Source organism: Prosopis cineraria, unplaced genomic scaffold (genome assembly GCF_029017545.1).
Source record: "Prosopis cineraria cultivar Desert tree isolate PC_DT_omini unplaced genomic scaffold, ASM2901754v1 PC9, whole genome shotgun sequence".
Lineage (NCBI taxonomy): Eukaryota > Viridiplantae > Streptophyta > Magnoliopsida > Fabales > Fabaceae > Prosopis > Prosopis cineraria.
In genome coordinates, this window is record NW_026555340.1 from 28,242,491 (window position 1) to 28,260,013 (window position 17,523).

The 17,523-nt window shown below is 33.4% G+C and overlaps 1 protein-coding gene and 1 pseudogene across 2 annotated transcripts; one reads left to right on the forward strand and one right to left on the reverse strand.

Annotated features, from left to right (window-relative positions):
• Positions 1-1,021: 1,021 nt before the first annotated feature.
• On the reverse strand, positions 1,022-5,445 carry LOC129319731 (putative pentatricopeptide repeat-containing protein At1g74580; annotated as a pseudogene).
• A 1,469-nt stretch (positions 5,446-6,914) lies between these two features.
• On the forward strand, positions 6,915-9,846 carry LOC129320933 (probable methyltransferase PMT2). 2 transcript variants are annotated; one of them, XM_054966615.1, is made up of 7 exons: positions 6,915-7,045; positions 7,133-7,842; positions 8,025-8,235; positions 8,340-8,622; positions 8,710-9,078; positions 9,184-9,261; positions 9,353-9,846. In XM_054966615.1, exons 2-7 carry the CDS (start codon positions 7,186-7,188, stop codon positions 9,567-9,569), a joined length of 1,815 nt encoding a protein of 604 aa, XP_054822590.1. In that variant the 5' UTR covers positions 6,915-7,045; positions 7,133-7,185; the 3' UTR covers positions 9,570-9,846. The 2 variants fall into 2 exon arrangements, with proteins under 2 accessions (XP_054822590.1, XP_054822591.1); XM_054966616.1 differs by lacking the exon at positions 9,184-9,261.
• Positions 9,847-17,523: the final 7,677 nt, after the last annotated feature.

The following is a 17,523-nucleotide window of genomic DNA, read 5'->3' on the forward strand; positions in this document are numbered from 1 at the left end:
AAATGCTTCACTAACTTGACAACAGTGAGCCACCTTGTTTGATTCCCATCACGTTTAATTCAAACAATGAGGCGAGAATGTAAATTAGCAAGACTCTGAATGGAAAGATAACTCTTGTAATATTTCGTCAAAAAATGCATTAAAAATCTCCCACGCATTTTGCAACTTGCAACCATAGTCAACAAAGCAAATGTCACAATGAAGCTAAAGCTATTTGCTTAAAACAGAAGCCTTGTATCTCATAATGATGAATTGTAAATGATATTGAAGGATTCACACAATCACTAGCGCTAGTTCACCGTGTTACAAGTTCAAGATAATATTATGACAAAACCTTGTCCAGAAAGAGATGCCGGTATCAAGGGAACTGGCCAATTTTGTTGGTGGCCTTGTGGGTAAAGAACTTTTAAGGATCGCCGGTACTTGGTGTAATGTGTTTTTGTTTTTTGGGCTTTGGCCCACTGTTATATTATCCCAAAAGAAACTAGATACTATTTATGAGTTAAGACATAAAGCGGAATTAATTCCCAAGACATGGGTTAGGATATAACATACGTATCATGGAGGATTCTTAAACTTCAATCTATTTACAATCGTCCCCAGGGCAACCTAGCACATTTGTAGATGCTTCATCATCGCTTCCTTAGAAAAATGTAAATAATGGTTATTTTGCATTTGGGACAATAGAACATTCAGCAACATTCCAATCTGCTAAGTGAGTATTAAATTCAACTATTTCCCAAGTTGCAGAGACTTTGATATAAGAAATGCCTTCACTAAAGTAACTTGCAATCTTGAGTTCAAATTTGAAATCACTTTGTGCTAACCCCTGAAAATTCCAAAACAAAAAATTCCTAGTGTTTTATTTTTGTTTGTGGATAAATTTGTGGTAAAGAAAGCTATAAATAGAATTTACCTTAAGTTCATTTTCAGATTCTAGGAAGTTCATTTTTTTGTGCATCTACTGTAAGTTCTCTTATCCTATGAACCAAGTTGTAGATCAGGAAGTCTTACACATAGTTTAATCAACAACTGGTAACCTGGTCCTTGATTTACGTGAATTCATGGTTGGAGGATTTTTCTCCAGTGTCTTCTTATCTCTAACCTCGTCATATAATAGCTCATAGGCATGATAAGTTATACGGCTCTTCTTCAGCAAGTCTTCCACAACAATCTTAGGTGCTACTACCTCCTTTTTATCAGCTTCAAAAATTGTATTAACAGTATCTGGGGCAATGCCCTTGGCTACCATAAGGTGGATGATGCCAGTAGCCTCACCGATCTAGTGCTTCATACAAAGACAATTTAGAACCCGTCCAAATGTTGTCAGTGATGGAATAAACCCCTTTTTAATCTTCTCCAACAGAAAATTGTATCCAGAAGTAACATTTCCAGTCTTGCAGAAACCATCAATCATGACCCAATAAGTACAGCTATCTGGATTACATCCTTTTTCATTCATATCAGCAAACAAATTTTCTGTTGTATTCATATCAAGCTTTTCAGAGTATGCATTAATCATTATATTATATATTTTTGCGGTTTGAAAAATCTTGTGTTGGTTTTCTGTCCTGAAAAGCTGATAAGCTCCTTCAAGATCACCAATCTCACCGAGCCCATTAATCAATGATGCCAAATTTTGCAAAGGAGTCAAACCCGAGCTTTTCATTTTCCAAAGAAAATCCAAAACTTCATTATTTAGTTTCTTTGCAAAGGCTTTCTATCATTATGTAATATGTTGTATGTAATTATGTTAGGAACATGCTCCTTCTCCAACATCGTTTTGAAAGTCTCTATTACGTCTTCATATTTTGCAGCCTTACAAAGCCCATTTAGTGTTATACGTGATAACATCAGGAGTCACACCTTGACTCCACACTCTATCCACCATATCAATGGCATCATCTAACTTCAATTATTTACAATAGTCGTCGATCAAAGTACTGAATGTAAATATGTCTGGAAGACACCCATCAACATATAGCATCATTCATGAGTTTACTGGCATTAGATATACAACCCATCTTGCACAAGCCATTTATAACTAAATAAAATTGTATGTTCATATATTAGAAAAGCGACCATTTTCTAACATCTCATTAATTAGTTACAAAGTTGACAAAACAAGACCCAATTGAGATAGCCCTTTGAATCTAGGGATGAAAGTAGTTCAAACTCTTATCAAAAGCCTGCAGGCTAGCCTACCTTAAGCTATGCCAAACCTATATACTACACAAGCCAAGATAGATTTAAGCCTTTGATTAAGTGATGTAAAATGATAAGGGAAGGGAGGAACAGAGAGAAGAAGGAGGAGGGAAAGAAAAAGAAGGAAGGAAAAGGTTAAAATTCTCGAAAACTCCTATTCAATAATACTTAAAGTTGAATACAAATGAAAAATTCTAATACTATTTATAGAGCTTTAGAAATAATAAAATAATAATAAATCTAAATTTAAATCAAATCATAATTTAAAAGATAAAAAAAAGGTATCTAACTAATTCAGATATCCTATTTTATTTGAGATAATACTTAAATAAAAAATAAATTATAGATACTAAATAAAATAATACTAAACCTTGAATATTAAATCAAATCTAATAAACCCTAAATAATTTAATGGATATTCAATATCCTTATTAAAACAATACTAATAAAGTATTTCTAAATAAAAGTAATTAAATCTCATCCATATTTTATCATTAAGCCTATTTAAATAAGTAGGCCATGCCTATTTTTATAGGATTTAACCTACAAACTTTATAGGTTAGCTTATTTACATGTATATTATTATATAATACATTACATATATATAATATTTAATTTTAAATTTTGAATATAATCACTTCCACCTTCTTTCTTCATCATCTTCTCATTCTTCTTTTAGATCAAAACTCAAAAGCATTAGGTAGTTCTTTCTTGCCTATGTTTTTTTTTTATTATTTTTTGCATGATGAATTTATAATATATCAGTTTCATCACCTAATTTTTTTTATCAATATGTTCCTTTTCATTTCTATTTTCTTGTTTATGTTTTTCAGCTATATTTGACATATGCACGTATTGAATTTAATGTCATTATTATATTGTATTGTAGTTAATAAGTCCCCTTACTTATTATGTATTTTAGTGGTAAATTAGCTTGTATATATAAAGGTTTAATAGTCCTAAAATTTATATAAGATCTTTAAGGCTTATAATGTAAGCCTATTCAAAAAGCCCACATACATTTAAGTAAATTTTTAAATAAGTTTTTAAGTCAAGTCAAACTTTAAATAGGCTCAAGCTTAAGTTATGCGTAAAAACCTTATATAGGTTTAAGGCCAAATTCAAGCTTCTGATATATCATATAAGCTCAGACCTATTAGATTAAATCATGCTCTACCCTGCCTATTTTCACCCATACCTTTGAAAGGTATTGTAAATAATAATGCTAGGCCTCATACTTTTTCCCGGTGCGTCTTTAAGAACAGCCATGGCATGATCTATCTCACCATCTTGGCATAATTTATTAATTAAGGAACAATAGGAAAGCTCATCAGGTATGAATCCCTTGAAGATCGCATCCTTCAACACATTCCTTGCATTTTGCAGTATCCATCAATAATACTATTATGGGTGAAGCCATCAGGCTGAAATCCATCATTAACCATTTTGTGCAAATACCTCTCAGCACCCACAACCTTTAAATTTTTACACAATCCACAAATTAATGTATTATAGGTTACAACATCGGGAACTAGTTAGGCCTTGCCTAGACACACTATTAGATAATTTGACAGGCTTGGTAAGAGCACCTTTCGTACAAAGTCCTTGAAACAAAAATGTCGAAAGTGGATGAATTAGGAGAAACCCCCTCTTTAAAACCTTGTCAAGAAGTTTTTCACTTTCTAGGACATCACCCTTCTTACAAAGTAAATAAGCTTATATTGAATGTAGCTATATCAGAACATAAACATTGGATGAGCATTTCATGAAACAATTCATATCCTTTAACTGGATGATTGCATTCATAAAATCTGGCAATAGCTGTGCAATATGCTACTGCATTGCAATCAGACCCCTGGGAAGGCATGTTTATTGAGAAGCCTCAAAGCAGCATGAGGCTTGCTTGTACTACATCAGGAGCAATCCCTTTATCTCTCATGCTCAAGTATACCTTGTGGGCTTGATTGAAAATATACCCTTGCTCAACCAGTATATTCATGATCATATTAAGTGATTGAACAAATGGCTCACAATTGTAGAAGTCCATCTACGGCTTACTGAAGCTTCCCCTTCTTCCCATAGTTACGTTCTTCATAGCTTCAATAAACACCCCCTCCAATAAGCTGTTATCAATATTCAATCTCATCTCCTAAAGAAGTTGTCCATTGCCTTAAATTCCCTACGGAAACCAAGTTTTTCAACCATGCATTTATAAGTGAATAATGTGTGCTTGAATCCATCTTCATCTTTCACTGAGTTGAAGATTTCAAGTGCTTTTAAGGCGGTCCTTTTGAGATCTTACAACAGCAGCAACGTCTTTATGAAGTAAAGTAAGACTCATTCCAAGATGGCACACACATTACGAATAATTATATGACTAATAATCAAATAAAATCCATCAACCAAACATAAGCGGTTCCTTGCATTTGTATGTACATAAAAAAAGAAAATCATTCGGTAGCAGGACATAAGCCTGCTTGCTTGCTTCTTTATGCTATGGCAAACAAGCTTTCCCCCTAAATATCAACCAATGCAAAACCCGAAAAAACGTCTAAAATTAAATCAACAAATTGAAAGAAAGTAAGCAATAACTAGACTTCTCCAAATGCATTTCACTCTCTATGAAGTTAATTGCAGTCTTACCATCAAGGGATAAAAGTAAAATGCCAGCAATGGAATTGACAAAAAGCAGACCAGGAATGAAGAGAGAAGCTGAACTTTTGTGAAGAGAAATTAACGAAAACATAAAGTTTTGCTCAAGAAAGACTGCACTAATAGAACCTAAAAAATCGCCTTCTTTTCCTTTTCCTTTTTTTTTGAATTCCCAAAACTGTTTATTTTTGCGTTAAATTCTCAATCCCACCCCCAAAGGATCTTGAGTAGGATGAAAACCTCGCAGGAGACAGGCAGAAACATACCTTAATTTACTGGGAATGAGATCGATGCTTGCAAAAGCTGGCTGTCTGAATGTCTGATGTTGCCGGTCGACGCCGACTGGGAGGTGGGGACTAGACGGACGTTGCAGCGGCAGGGAGAACCGGAGAAGGCACTATGGTGTTTATCCCAACGGCTACACATCTTTTTCTCTCCAGCCGTTTCATCCTTATCCTGTTCTGGAGAGAAAATCTCTCGCCTGTGATACAAAGGTTCAGTTTTTTTCCATAAACTTCGCCCTCATAGCATTCCGTGAAATTAAATCCCTATTAGGCATATGTTAAACTCTGCCATTTCATTTATACGTATAGATTTGCATAGAAATCAAATGAGAGTAGTGAAAACTGGCTCTCAGAAGTCAAAAGATGACCCATTCTGTAGCAGTAAGCTTTGGGTGAGGATCCAAAACCAAAGTTTGCTCGTCCAACCAATGGAATGACCATAATTACATGATTGGGCTGAAGCCCACATCATATAAAAAAAATCTATAATGTGATTCAAAAGCGTAATGCTGAATAAAAATATTGCATCATTTACGAGTCCAGATATCAAACAACTATGAATTAACTGTACCCTTCATTTTCTTGGGAATTTCATCGTGCATGACACGTGAATGTCTCGTGATAGTAAAGGAGCTCACAGGAAACAAATACTAATAGAACTAGATATGTTCACATTCCTGTCTAAACCAAGCCCAGCAACATGACAATGAATATCTGCTATAAAAGGGGGGAAACAAACATGACAGTGAATAGATTTTCCTTGACAAATAACTGAGACGTTGTTAGAAGCTTTGGTCAAAGAAGAGGGTGAAGATCCTCAAAGGCTCGTCCTATAAAAGTGAAGATTTGGTGTAGAGTTGAAGGATGTGACATGGATAACTTCATATATGAGTGAAAGCCCCATGCATGGGTCAACAGAGTTAATAGAAGGCCAGAAGCAATGAGCTCAACGTGTAGGAGATGGGAAATTTCAAAGGTAAAGAATGTTAGGTTATTCAGAAGAATAAAGCCACCTCAAATCAAGACAGGTGATGGAATATCATGCGTCTTATTTTAATCATTACTAAAAATGTTACCTTTTTGTTTGTCAACGTGGAGATAGCCGAGTTGGTGTATCCAATCCACAACGTTTTCAATTTTTAATATTTTGTTTTTTTTAAACAAGCCGAGTAACGTAGTTGGAAGTTTGAATTTTTCATTCAGACTCAAAGTCATTAAAATTTTTTTCACATGGTTATATTAATTTTTTTAGTCCCAAGATTTGTAAAGTGACAAATTGCACATAAAGTTCTAAAGTAAGAAATTTTTGATCAAAACCTTCTTTGTAATTGAAATTAAATTCAGCCATAATTGAGATAAACAAAGAGAGAATTAAGTTTAAAAAGAATAAATTAATGATAGTAGATCTCTATTTTTTTTTAAATTACCTAAGCTGTTAAACTTAGGTTGGTTTCTTTTTATCTTTCTCTTTTATTCTGTTTTCTATTATTTATTTATTATTATTATTATTATTATTATTTTGCAGTTGGTTTCCAACATGTGTGAAATGGATGTTTGTGATTGAAGAGGGAAAATATCATGTAACTGCCAGAAGAGCTGGTCAAAAAAACAAAAACTACTCGAAGGAACTTTCATACCAATAAAGGTAAGAGAGAGGAACAACAAAGGGACCCACATTTCACAAGTTCGTGCGTCTTCGTACATGTCGCAATATCACCTCGGTTTCCACTAACTACATAAAACTCGGGTCAAACAACACAAACACTTTGCTCCCCCCACCTTCCCGTTCCTTCACCATTTCCCATGAACCCCAAGTAACCTGATCCTTCATCTTTCATGGATTCATTCCCTCCCAACATCAGCATCTTCCCTCTCTTCTGATGATATTTCTCAATCTCAGATCAGTAAGTCTCCTCCCTCCCTCTTCGCTTTGATTGGTTTTATACCATTTCATGATTATTTTTATATATGCATTCACATGTTATATGTAGCGATCTGAACTCCAATTTGGATTGAAAGATTAAAGAGAAAGCTATTATTGATCATGGCGACAAAAGAGAACACGAAAGACAACAGAAACCAAGGGAATACTATGCAAATCCTGATCATCGCCGGCCTATGTGGTTGCTTCTTTTTATTTGGTGCTTGGCGACGGGGTGGTTCTGGTAAAGGAGACCGCATAGCCGCTGAGATTACCAAACACACAGATTGCACCATTCTCTCTGATTTAAATTACGAGACTCATCGTGACACTGCTGCATCGACCACCACGCCTGATGATGATTCTGATGCTCCGATAAAAAACTTTGAGCCTTGTGAGGATCGTTACAGTGATTTCACGCCCTGTCATGATCAAACTCGAGCCATGAAATTCCCGCGAGAGAACATGAATTACAGAGAAAGACATTGCTATCCTCCAGAACAAAAGCTTCATTGCCTCATCCCTGCGCCCAAAGGATATGCGACGCCGTTTCCATGGCCTAAGAGTCGTGATTATGTGCCATATGCCAATGCGCCTTATAAGAGTCTCACAATTGAGAAGGCTGTGCAGAATTGGATTCAGTATGAAGGTAATGTGTTCAGGTTTCCTGGTGGAGGAACACAGTTTCCTGAAGGAGCCGATGCTTACATCGATCAACTTGCTTCTGTCATACCTATATCTGATGGCATGGTTAGAACTGCTTTAGATACTGGTTGTGGGGTAAGCAACAATATTCACAAGCATCCTCATTTTCACCAAATCTTATGCATGTTCTATATTTACTGTTACCTCATATATATATTCTCCGATATGAGATCTCATGGTGAAAATTGTACACACCGAGCATTCTGTTTGTTTATTACAGCCTAGTTTTTCAATGAATGATGGTCGTGGTGCCGTAGGTTGCTAGTTTGGGTGCATACTTGTTTAAGAAGAATGTGATTACAATGTCAATTGCGCCAAGGGACTCTCATGAAGCGCAAGTTCAATTTGCTTTGGAAAGAGGTGTTCCAGCAATCATTGGAGTTCTAGGAACCATAAAGCTACCTTTCCCTGCTGGATCATATGACATGGCTCATTGTTCCAGGTGTTTGATTCCATGGGGAGGAAATGGTGAGATCAATATATATAATTTTGATTTTTCTTTTGCTATAATTTGTCATATTTATGTTTTGAAAATTATATTCCATTGATTGTTGGATTGAAAAAATGCACAGACGGATTATACATGATGGAAGTGGATCGAATTCTTAGGCCTGGTGGTTACTGGGTGCTTTCTGGTCCTCCAATAAATTGGAAGAATAACCATCAAGCATGGGCGCGTCCTGCAGAAGAACTTGAAGAGGAGCAGAGGAAGATTGAAGAAATGGCTAAACTTCTCTGCTGGGAAAAGAAACACGAAATGGGTGAAATTGCTGTATGGAGAAAAAGATTAAATTCTGATGAATGTCGTGGACAAAGTTCTCAACCAACAATTTGTGAATCTTCACCGGACGTCTGGTATGTTTCTCTCTTGAGATGCTTAAGCATTTCAGAAATCCAGTAATTCAAAATATTTTTGTCTGAACTTTCTGTCATTGTGTCCAGGTACAAGAAGATGGAGAACTGTGTGACTCCTTCACCTAAAGGCAGTGATTCATGGAAGCCATTCCCAGAGAGGCTCAATGCTGTTCCTGCCAGATTATCTAGCGGGTCCGTTGACGGTGTATCCGTGGAAATGTACAATGAAGACGACAAAATATGGACCAAACATGTTCAGGCTTACAAACAAATCAATAAAATCATTGACTCGGGTAGGTACAGAAACATCATGGACATGAACGCTGGCCTCGGCAGTTTTGCTGCTGCCCTTGAATCTTCCAAATTGTGGGTCATGAACGTTATCCCTACCATTGCTGAGAAAGATACCCTCGGTGTTATATTTGAGCGTGGATTGATTGGCATTTATCATGACTGGTGAGTTTATGAAATGGGCTATATACTGTTTCAATCATCAATGAAATGTCAGACAGATCAAATCATGGGTATCATACAGACTTCTCATCTGGTATGTTCTGCTAGGTGTGAAGCCTTCTCTACATATCCTAGGACATACGACCTTATCCATGCAAATGGCATTTTCAGCTTGTACAAGGATAAGTATGAACTTTTAAAACCGACGAGGAATTGATATTTTTCATGATCAATGAATAAAATGGGGTTTTTTTTCTGACTGAGATAGTGAATACAGGTGCAATGCAGAAGAGATCCTGCTAGAGATGGACCGTATATTAAGGCCAGAAGGAGCAGTGATATTCAGAGATAATGTGAATGTGCTGATACAGGTGGGAAGACTGGTGAAAGGGATGAGATGGAATACTCAAATGGTGGATCATGAGGATGGCCCTCATGTTTCAGAGAAGGTGTTGTTTGCTGTGAAGCAGTACTGGGTTGCAACGGATAAATAAACCCTCCACCACACGGTGATGGTTCAATCGGAGGAATGCACAGTTCCACAATATGACCTCACAGAATGCTTCTGCTTGTCCATCACGATTAAGAAGAGCAAGGACAGAGATATTAGTCATGACTAGGTTTGTTTGAAGATCTCCTAAGGGTTACAGTTTTTTATTCTTAGATCAGAATGGAGCTGGGTTTGGTTTCATTATGCTTGTTATAATAATGTCTTAGATATCAAGTAACTTTTGCATTTAATTCCAATAGATATGAAATGAATACCATTTTTTTTTTGTCGAAAAAGGAATAGCATTTTTTTGTGCATGAATAAGGTTTGACCATTAGCTTCCAAATGCCCATCAGTGCAACTAGCTAAAGCTTTACACGAATTTTCGAGGTTATTGACACTCAAAATTCTCGCACAAAAGGAATCTTGAAAGCAATGATTTGAGATGGCTCGAACAAGGTTTGCGGTACAATATATCAATTAGCTGTAAAACATGTGAATATTATTTGTGATCATTGATAAAATGGATATGATTTGGACCAACAAAAGCAGGTAATATATCATACCGAGAAGGAAAAATAAAGAAGAAATTACTTCTTTTCCAGGATTTATTCCTCACAATATTTTCAAATTGCATTTCGTAGCCCAAAAAAAAAAAGTAAGATTTATTAAATGCTGTTGGATTTAAATCGGCCAGTTGAAGTATGAAAAATCATTAGATACCCTAAAAATATATCATGTTATTGGATAAAAAGGATAAATTTGTAAAAATGATAATAAAAACAGTACTAAATTAGTAATCGAAAAATTAATTTATGATTTATATTGTACATGTGTCTTCATTAGCATTTTTTAGCTCACGCAGTATGGCATGAATGGTTCGAGGGCTTGGATAATTGATCGGTGCTTGACTGGGTGTAACAAATTTGTTGAGCTTGCCCTGCTAACTTAGCTTGGGTCGAGCCCAAATGCTTCAAATTTAAAAAAGGATTAGAATTGACTGAACCTCTTATTTTGGGCGAAATAGAATCCGACATTGGACGAGATACTCCCCCGCCACTCGTACTGTGTATATGAAACGAGTCTTTCTAATAATATAATGGATTATAGTTTGAATTCTTATTAAAAAATATATTTACATTTAATATTTAATGGTGCTTTAAATATGATTTTCATTCAGAAGATTTTTTTATTGATAATCAAATCAATAGTTGGATACATGTGACTCACCAAAAAAAAAAAAATCTTTCCATGCAAAGTTTTATCTTATTAATATTTTTCTTAATTTATTATTGTTTGTAAAATTTAAAATCTTCACTTTCTATTTTAAAAAATAAAATTTATAAAATTCACATGTTCTCAGTTTCATAAGATACATTCCCGTGTATTTGCATATAAGTAAAATACTAAAAATGCAATTTTGATTCTCTATTTCAATCTGACATCTTAATCTTATAAAGAGTTTTTTCAGTTTATGAATTGTAACCTTGTTAATTGCATCAACAGAAACTGCTAATATTGTATTTTTTTATTATTAGTGGAAATGATAGTTCAAACTATTACTAAGATAAACTGTACAGTAAGCAAAGCAATGGCCAGCCAAGGAATTATTCCTCCATTTTTTTATTATTAGATAAATTATCACTTTTTATTTGTATTTTTTATAAAAAAAAATTATCTATTTCAACAAGCATTTATTACATATTTTTTAAATCACCCATCATAATTTATATTAACAATAAATAATTAATACATATTTATTTTAATTAATACAGGATATTTTCATTGAATTTTTTTATTTTAAAACATAACTATTATAATTAATTATTTTTTTAAAATGTGTGATATAATTTTTTTATACATATAAAAATTAAAGGAGTACATGGAAGTATTAAAAACAAAGACATGGAATTACATCAGAGTGGTAAAAACAAAAGGGGGGATCTAGCAATGTGGTTGACTATAGCTATGATTTGACCTAAGATATTATAAATAATTATTTTAATTTAATCATTTTTAACGCTAAATTTAATGTGTCCATATTTGGGAATCCCTTGTAAGCAAATAAAATTACAGTATTGTTATTTTTTTTAACGAGACTAATAGTATTAGGATTGGAATATTAGAAATACTTTATAAAAATAAATAATCAAATTAAAAATTTTGTATGAAGGCGTTGAATTACAAGTATATTTTTGTTTATAGTTTGTTTTTATTTGATTTTTAAGGACTAGTGCACCCGTAGAGGTACTCTTGAAGTTTGCAACACGCTTCTGAGTCTAACAGATGTCAATCAGATTCCATCTTCTCATCATACATTATTTTCGGGATGAAATTTCTGATACTATCCTTCAATACACTGAGAAACGTTACCCTTTTTTTTTTTTGGGTAAAAACTGGTGATTGTTGTTATAAATGAATACTCCTACGTCCATGCTTATAATGTGTTTTTTAAAGTATCATGACGTTTTTCACATTCTAAACTATGATTAATAATTTTTTTCAAAATTAAGGAATATAAATAATAATTTTTTTCAAAAATGTCTTTAATTAAGGAATATAGTCAATAAAAAATTTTAACTGAGAGTCGAGACAATGCGTAAAATGAAATAAATATAAAAATGTGTATTTTTAAATAATGCTAACTAATTTTTCAAGAATGTAAATTAATTAACTGTGTGTTTGGATTAATGAAGATTTAAATTTAAATTTTTATTTAAATTAATTTTTTTTTAGATACACAAATATTTATAAATTTGAATTTAAATTTTGGTAAAATCTAAATTTATTTTAAATTATAACCTCTTTATAATTTAAAATTCCTTCTACACTCTAATCACTCAAAATTTTAATTATTTTAAGTATTTTATTTTTTTTACATTTTTACTATTAACACCTTTATAGCTTTCACATCTTTTCTTATCTCTTATCAATTAAAAAATAAAAATAAAATTTTCATTTACTCATTTTTAATTTTCTATTTTAATTATGAATTTAATTTATCTTTCTTCTTTATTTGAAAACTTTCAAGCTACCAAAACAAAAAATTTTAAATTTATAAATTTTAAATATAAGATTTTAATTCTAAAATTCAGATCTAAATCTATCAATACAAATGCTGCCTAAAAATCTTTTATTTATATATTTATTTGTTTATTTCGGCCCATGATTGTAGAACCCATTTCCAACGGTTTCGGACTACCGTGCTCAGCAGGAAAAAACGGCCACGTTCGTTTTTTCCGAAACAACAAGTTGTCATTATAATAATAAATAAATATTATAAAATTATTATTATTATCATATTAAATAAATAAATAAATTTAAACTATTAAAATTTGACATAAATAGTCCGGATATAAAATTTAACCTCAACAGTTTAAAAATATATTGAAAAAATTAAAAAAAATGACTTGTACAATTTAAAATGAGAGTTGAGTTTAACAGAATGAATTAGTTTATTATAATGTAATGAATCAATGTTTGACTTGTTAAGAAATGTGTCTATATCTAGTTATCAACTATATTTCAAACAAAATTATCCCTGATAGATGGACATTTGTCACAATCAATAAAATAAAAACAAATATTATATGTTGTTGTAATTTTTCAGTATAATTCTAAATTTTTTAGGCCAAAATTTATACCTAAACTGTTGAACTTAAATTTTAACAATTTAAATTTATCTATCTATTTGATGTTATAATGATAATTTTATAAATAACCGCGAAGCGAGGCCATTTTTCCCTGTGAGAGCCAAACCGAACCGATTTTCAACCAAGATTTGGAGCCAGACGACAGACAGAAGGAATTCTTGTACTGTAACTACCCCTCGCCTAGGTCAAATGGCAAGGGATTCTTTTAATTTAAGAGGAACTCCCCATCGTTTCAAAGGATCCATCAACGCTTTGTCCACATTAATCTGGGTTCTTGCTAAGTTTTCTTAGTTCATGTAAGGCGGGTCCAAAATATCTTGTATGGGCTAACACAGTGGTATATGGGCTTCGTTCCATTCCCAGTTCCCAACCAAAGGGCTTTTTTCAGAATCAACATCGTGGTCTGCTCCAAGTGTGGCAAGGATCCAATAATACGACACCTTTCGTGAATTTGGTGCTATCACTGTCAGTGTCGAGTGAATTCAGATCCCTTTTACCATATTATACGATCACGAGAGGTAAGCTATAAAAGAATGAAAGCGTGGAAAATTTCTTTCTATTCTTTCTATTTCTTATTAAATACAGTTGTGCGTCAAATGTCGAGGACTCCAATCCATCCACATTAGACAGGCGATTGCTTTCCGTTGATTGGATTCTTACTAGAAGATATGTATAAGATCTAGTCCTTTGCAAGCTAGCTGTCCTTGATTTGAGGTCGCCAGCTCAGTTGTTAAGTGTAAAATAACCAAAGATTTTTACAACCTTTTTTGGTTGGTCGGTGGTTTAGGAGAATGTTTGATGATATTATGCATCGCTTCTATACTTCCATGTTTTCTTGAATATGTTCTCCTCAGATATGACTCTTCCTCGCCAGTCAACCCCGTCACAGTTGCTTCCATTTTCAACCCTTCTTTTGGGGACCATGTTCAACCTCTCCTAGTGCCACACATCATCATTCCATTTTGTTCAAAAAAAAAAAAAACAATAATAATCTGATTGCTTTACTTGACTACCACTTCAGATTCAGAGTTTCAAACTGTGAGATAAAATACAAGCACAGTTTCGTTGCAATTTCTATAGCACAGAGATGACGGGGCAAAGTGAGGGAACATAAATGACCCACGTGCCGTAGAAGGGGATATAAACAAAGGACCACAGCTCGGGAGGAATTGCAGTATATGCGATCAAATCAAATGGAGTTTTCAACACAGCAGTATCTCCGGCATTTTGAGGAAGATCAATATATATTATGTAGTTTGCATGTGTGGGATGAATATATATATGTATAACATGTTCCGAGTCAACATCAGTGCACATACATAAAAGGACACGAAGCTAGCCAAGGTATCTGCTTCCTCCGTGTTTCAAATCTCAATGTTTCTGCTAATTTAACGTTTCCTAATTAAGTAAGTTTTCCTACTTCATGGGAGACCAATAAAAATAATAATAAATAAAAGGCTCCTCATGGAGTTAGTTTTCCAATGAATATACAGAAACAAACAGAGCACTGGGTGCTTTGGGGGGAGAGACAATTTTCTTTACAAATTACAAATGGCCTCTGAAAAAGAAGCCCAAGAATCCCATCGTCCCTGTGAAAATGGAGCTATTAGCTAGTGAGCTTCCTCGTCCAGCAGCTTTTTCCACACACACAAGGAGAGAGAGAGAGAGAGAGAGAGGATGGCGTATTCATTATTCAGTGTAATGTACTTTGGGTCGTCGTAACTCGTAGGCATCGATCTTCGTCATCATGTGTAAGACAGTAAACACGTGCCTCGTCTGTCAATTCTTCTGTTGACCACTCCCCATTCACCGCCTTTTTGGTTTTCCCTCTCCTGAATTTTACCCCCCACTGACCCTAACACGTTTGACCCCTCAAAACAGCAAAAATAAATAAAGAAACAGAAGGGCCACTTCGAAAAATCATCCGTGTAAAGAATAAAGTGATAGCAAATGCATGGAAAAAAAATCAGATCCTATCTAAGAGCACTATAAAAATGGCACGTACGAGCCACAAATATGTGTGTGTGTGTGTATTTCAACCATTTTATTTTTCCCATATATATACAGTGTGTTATGCTTGCCATTCTACATATCTACACATTAATCCCCTTTACTTGATTCCATGATCGATGCATCGGATCCAATATCTTGCACAGTGTTTCATCTTTATGCCCCTTTTCTCCCTGAGATATTCCCTATATGCTCGCTTCGATATGATGCTTTCCATCAACTTTTCCTCTTTCGTTTTAATGTGCATGTCTCGATTCCATTATTTCTCCCCTCTAGGTAGTGTTACCTCACATGTTTAAACTCAAACACTCTGAGATATATTTACAGTTATTTTATACGGTGTGTGTGTGTATTATATGAATGGAAAAGCAGGATTAGAGAAATTAAAGTAAAGGTGAAAACGATGACTATGTTGCCGCCATCAACTTTATATTTTGTATTTTAGTTAAGTGATTAATTAATTAATGCCATCATTAATTATAATATCTTGCTATCATAGCCACTATGGAAATCACTAACACTATCATTGCTGGTATTCATTATAACAATCACTTGCAAATCACATACGATTGGTGTAGTCACACCACCTATTGTAATTATTATTCTCAACGAATTTAAAATTAATTTCCGAAAGAGAGATCCTTAAATAATTATTTGTAGGAGATCGAAAGAGCCAAAATGGGTTGCTTTTCTCGCTTTTATGATTAATAATCTAGTTTGGATCATCGCATATGTCTCTTTAATTTCAAAGCGAAGGTTAACATTCTTGATTTTTGTTTGAAATCTTGAATCTTCTTTTAATTTAAATTTTAAAATGCGTTTTAAATGGTTTCCTACGTGATATTTTGATCCGTTTCATGGATTCTATAAATCATCTAATTTGTCAAGTCAGATTCAAATCTTATTAAGATATGTCGCACATGGTTGATAAATGATAACTCTCGGGTTTAATATTTAAAATACTGAACCGAGATATAATAAATTAGCTTGATAATATATAGAGAAAAGTTGTGAAAAAATTAATAAAATTTTGTAGCAACTTGCATTAAATTGATAGAGAGAAGATTATTTCAATAGCAATTTGAGAGATCGATTTGACTTAAAGCTGATTGATTAAACAAACCAACAAACAAAAATTTTGGCAACTGATTAATCAATAAATAAAACAAAATTGTACAATTCAGTCAAGGGAGAAATTTTTTGCAGGAGTTGAAGCCTTGCGGGAAAAAAAAAAAACTTCTTCGCCCTAAATTATAAAATATTTTTTTAAAAAAATTCAATATCTTAAAATATAAGATACTTTAATAAAATTAAAATTTTATTAATGATATTTTTTAATATTACTCTTTCTATACATTTTTTCTCTCTAATATTTTTTATTGATAGAGTATTAAATGAAGGATATTTTTAAAATTTTATATTTTTATTTAAAAAAATTATAAAATATATTTAATAAATTTTATTGATATATAAAATTTTATTTAAAAATATTTTATAATTTAAAACGGAAGAGCATTAAAGTTGACTTAAGAGGAGAGAAGATAGAAGAATTTGCGATGCTGGTGTGTTGCTTATTGATTGGGCTTCTCTATGCTCCATTGGATAGGATATATACATACGTGGACCCTTTTAACTTATTCGACACCGCATTCAATAATTCTGAAACTCCCCACAGCCAGAAACTCGATCTTGTATCATTATATATTTTATATCTCATATTATATTACAAATACATACAAAAACTGAAAAACCTTATACAATTAGAAATCGCAGCTCTTAGCCTTCAGTACGAGCATTTAAAAAAAGAAAACAAACACTTAAAAAAAACTTGACACTATAGAGTGCCAAATTTTAATTGACAGTGGGAAGGTTCAAAAGGTGAGGATAGTGGAAAGAAGAGAAAGGGAAGGAGAGTGAAGTCACGCGGCAACAGGGGAAGTGGGAAAATGAGGAGGCAGAAAGTATTTTTACAGATATACCCTTGTTGGATTCACTGGGCTCTACTTTTCATGAAAGTCCGGAGTAGTAGCGGCAGGCAAAAAGCTTTCAAAGAAAGTGATGTAACCCCCCTCCCCTTTGTGTGTGTGTGTGTGTGTTAATTTTCTGCTCGTCAAAAAAATTCCACTTCGAATAACTTCCTCTTCTTGAATGAATTTACTTCTTGTTTCGACCTTCTAATCTCTGTTTTCTTGTGACTTGGCTTACTTTCCCAAAAAGTTAGATCAAAATTTCAGCCCCAGCATCTTATGGAATAACACTTTAATTTAATTTTCTAGCATATTCTATTTACAATAA

Excerpts from the sequence above, each read along its gene's own strand:
- LOC129320933 (XM_054966615.1), top strand. The coding sequence starts at position 7,186 with ATGGCGACAAAAGAGAACACGAAAGACAACAGAAACCAAGGGAATACT. Across the intron at positions 7,843-8,024 it reads CTTTAGATACTGGTTGTGGG|GTTGCTAGTTTGGGTGCATA; the intron begins GTAAGCAACAAT and ends GTGGTGCCGTAG. Across the intron at positions 8,623-8,709 it reads GAATCTTCACCGGACGTCTG|GTACAAGAAGATGGAGAACT; the intron begins GTATGTTTCTCT and ends CATTGTGTCCAG.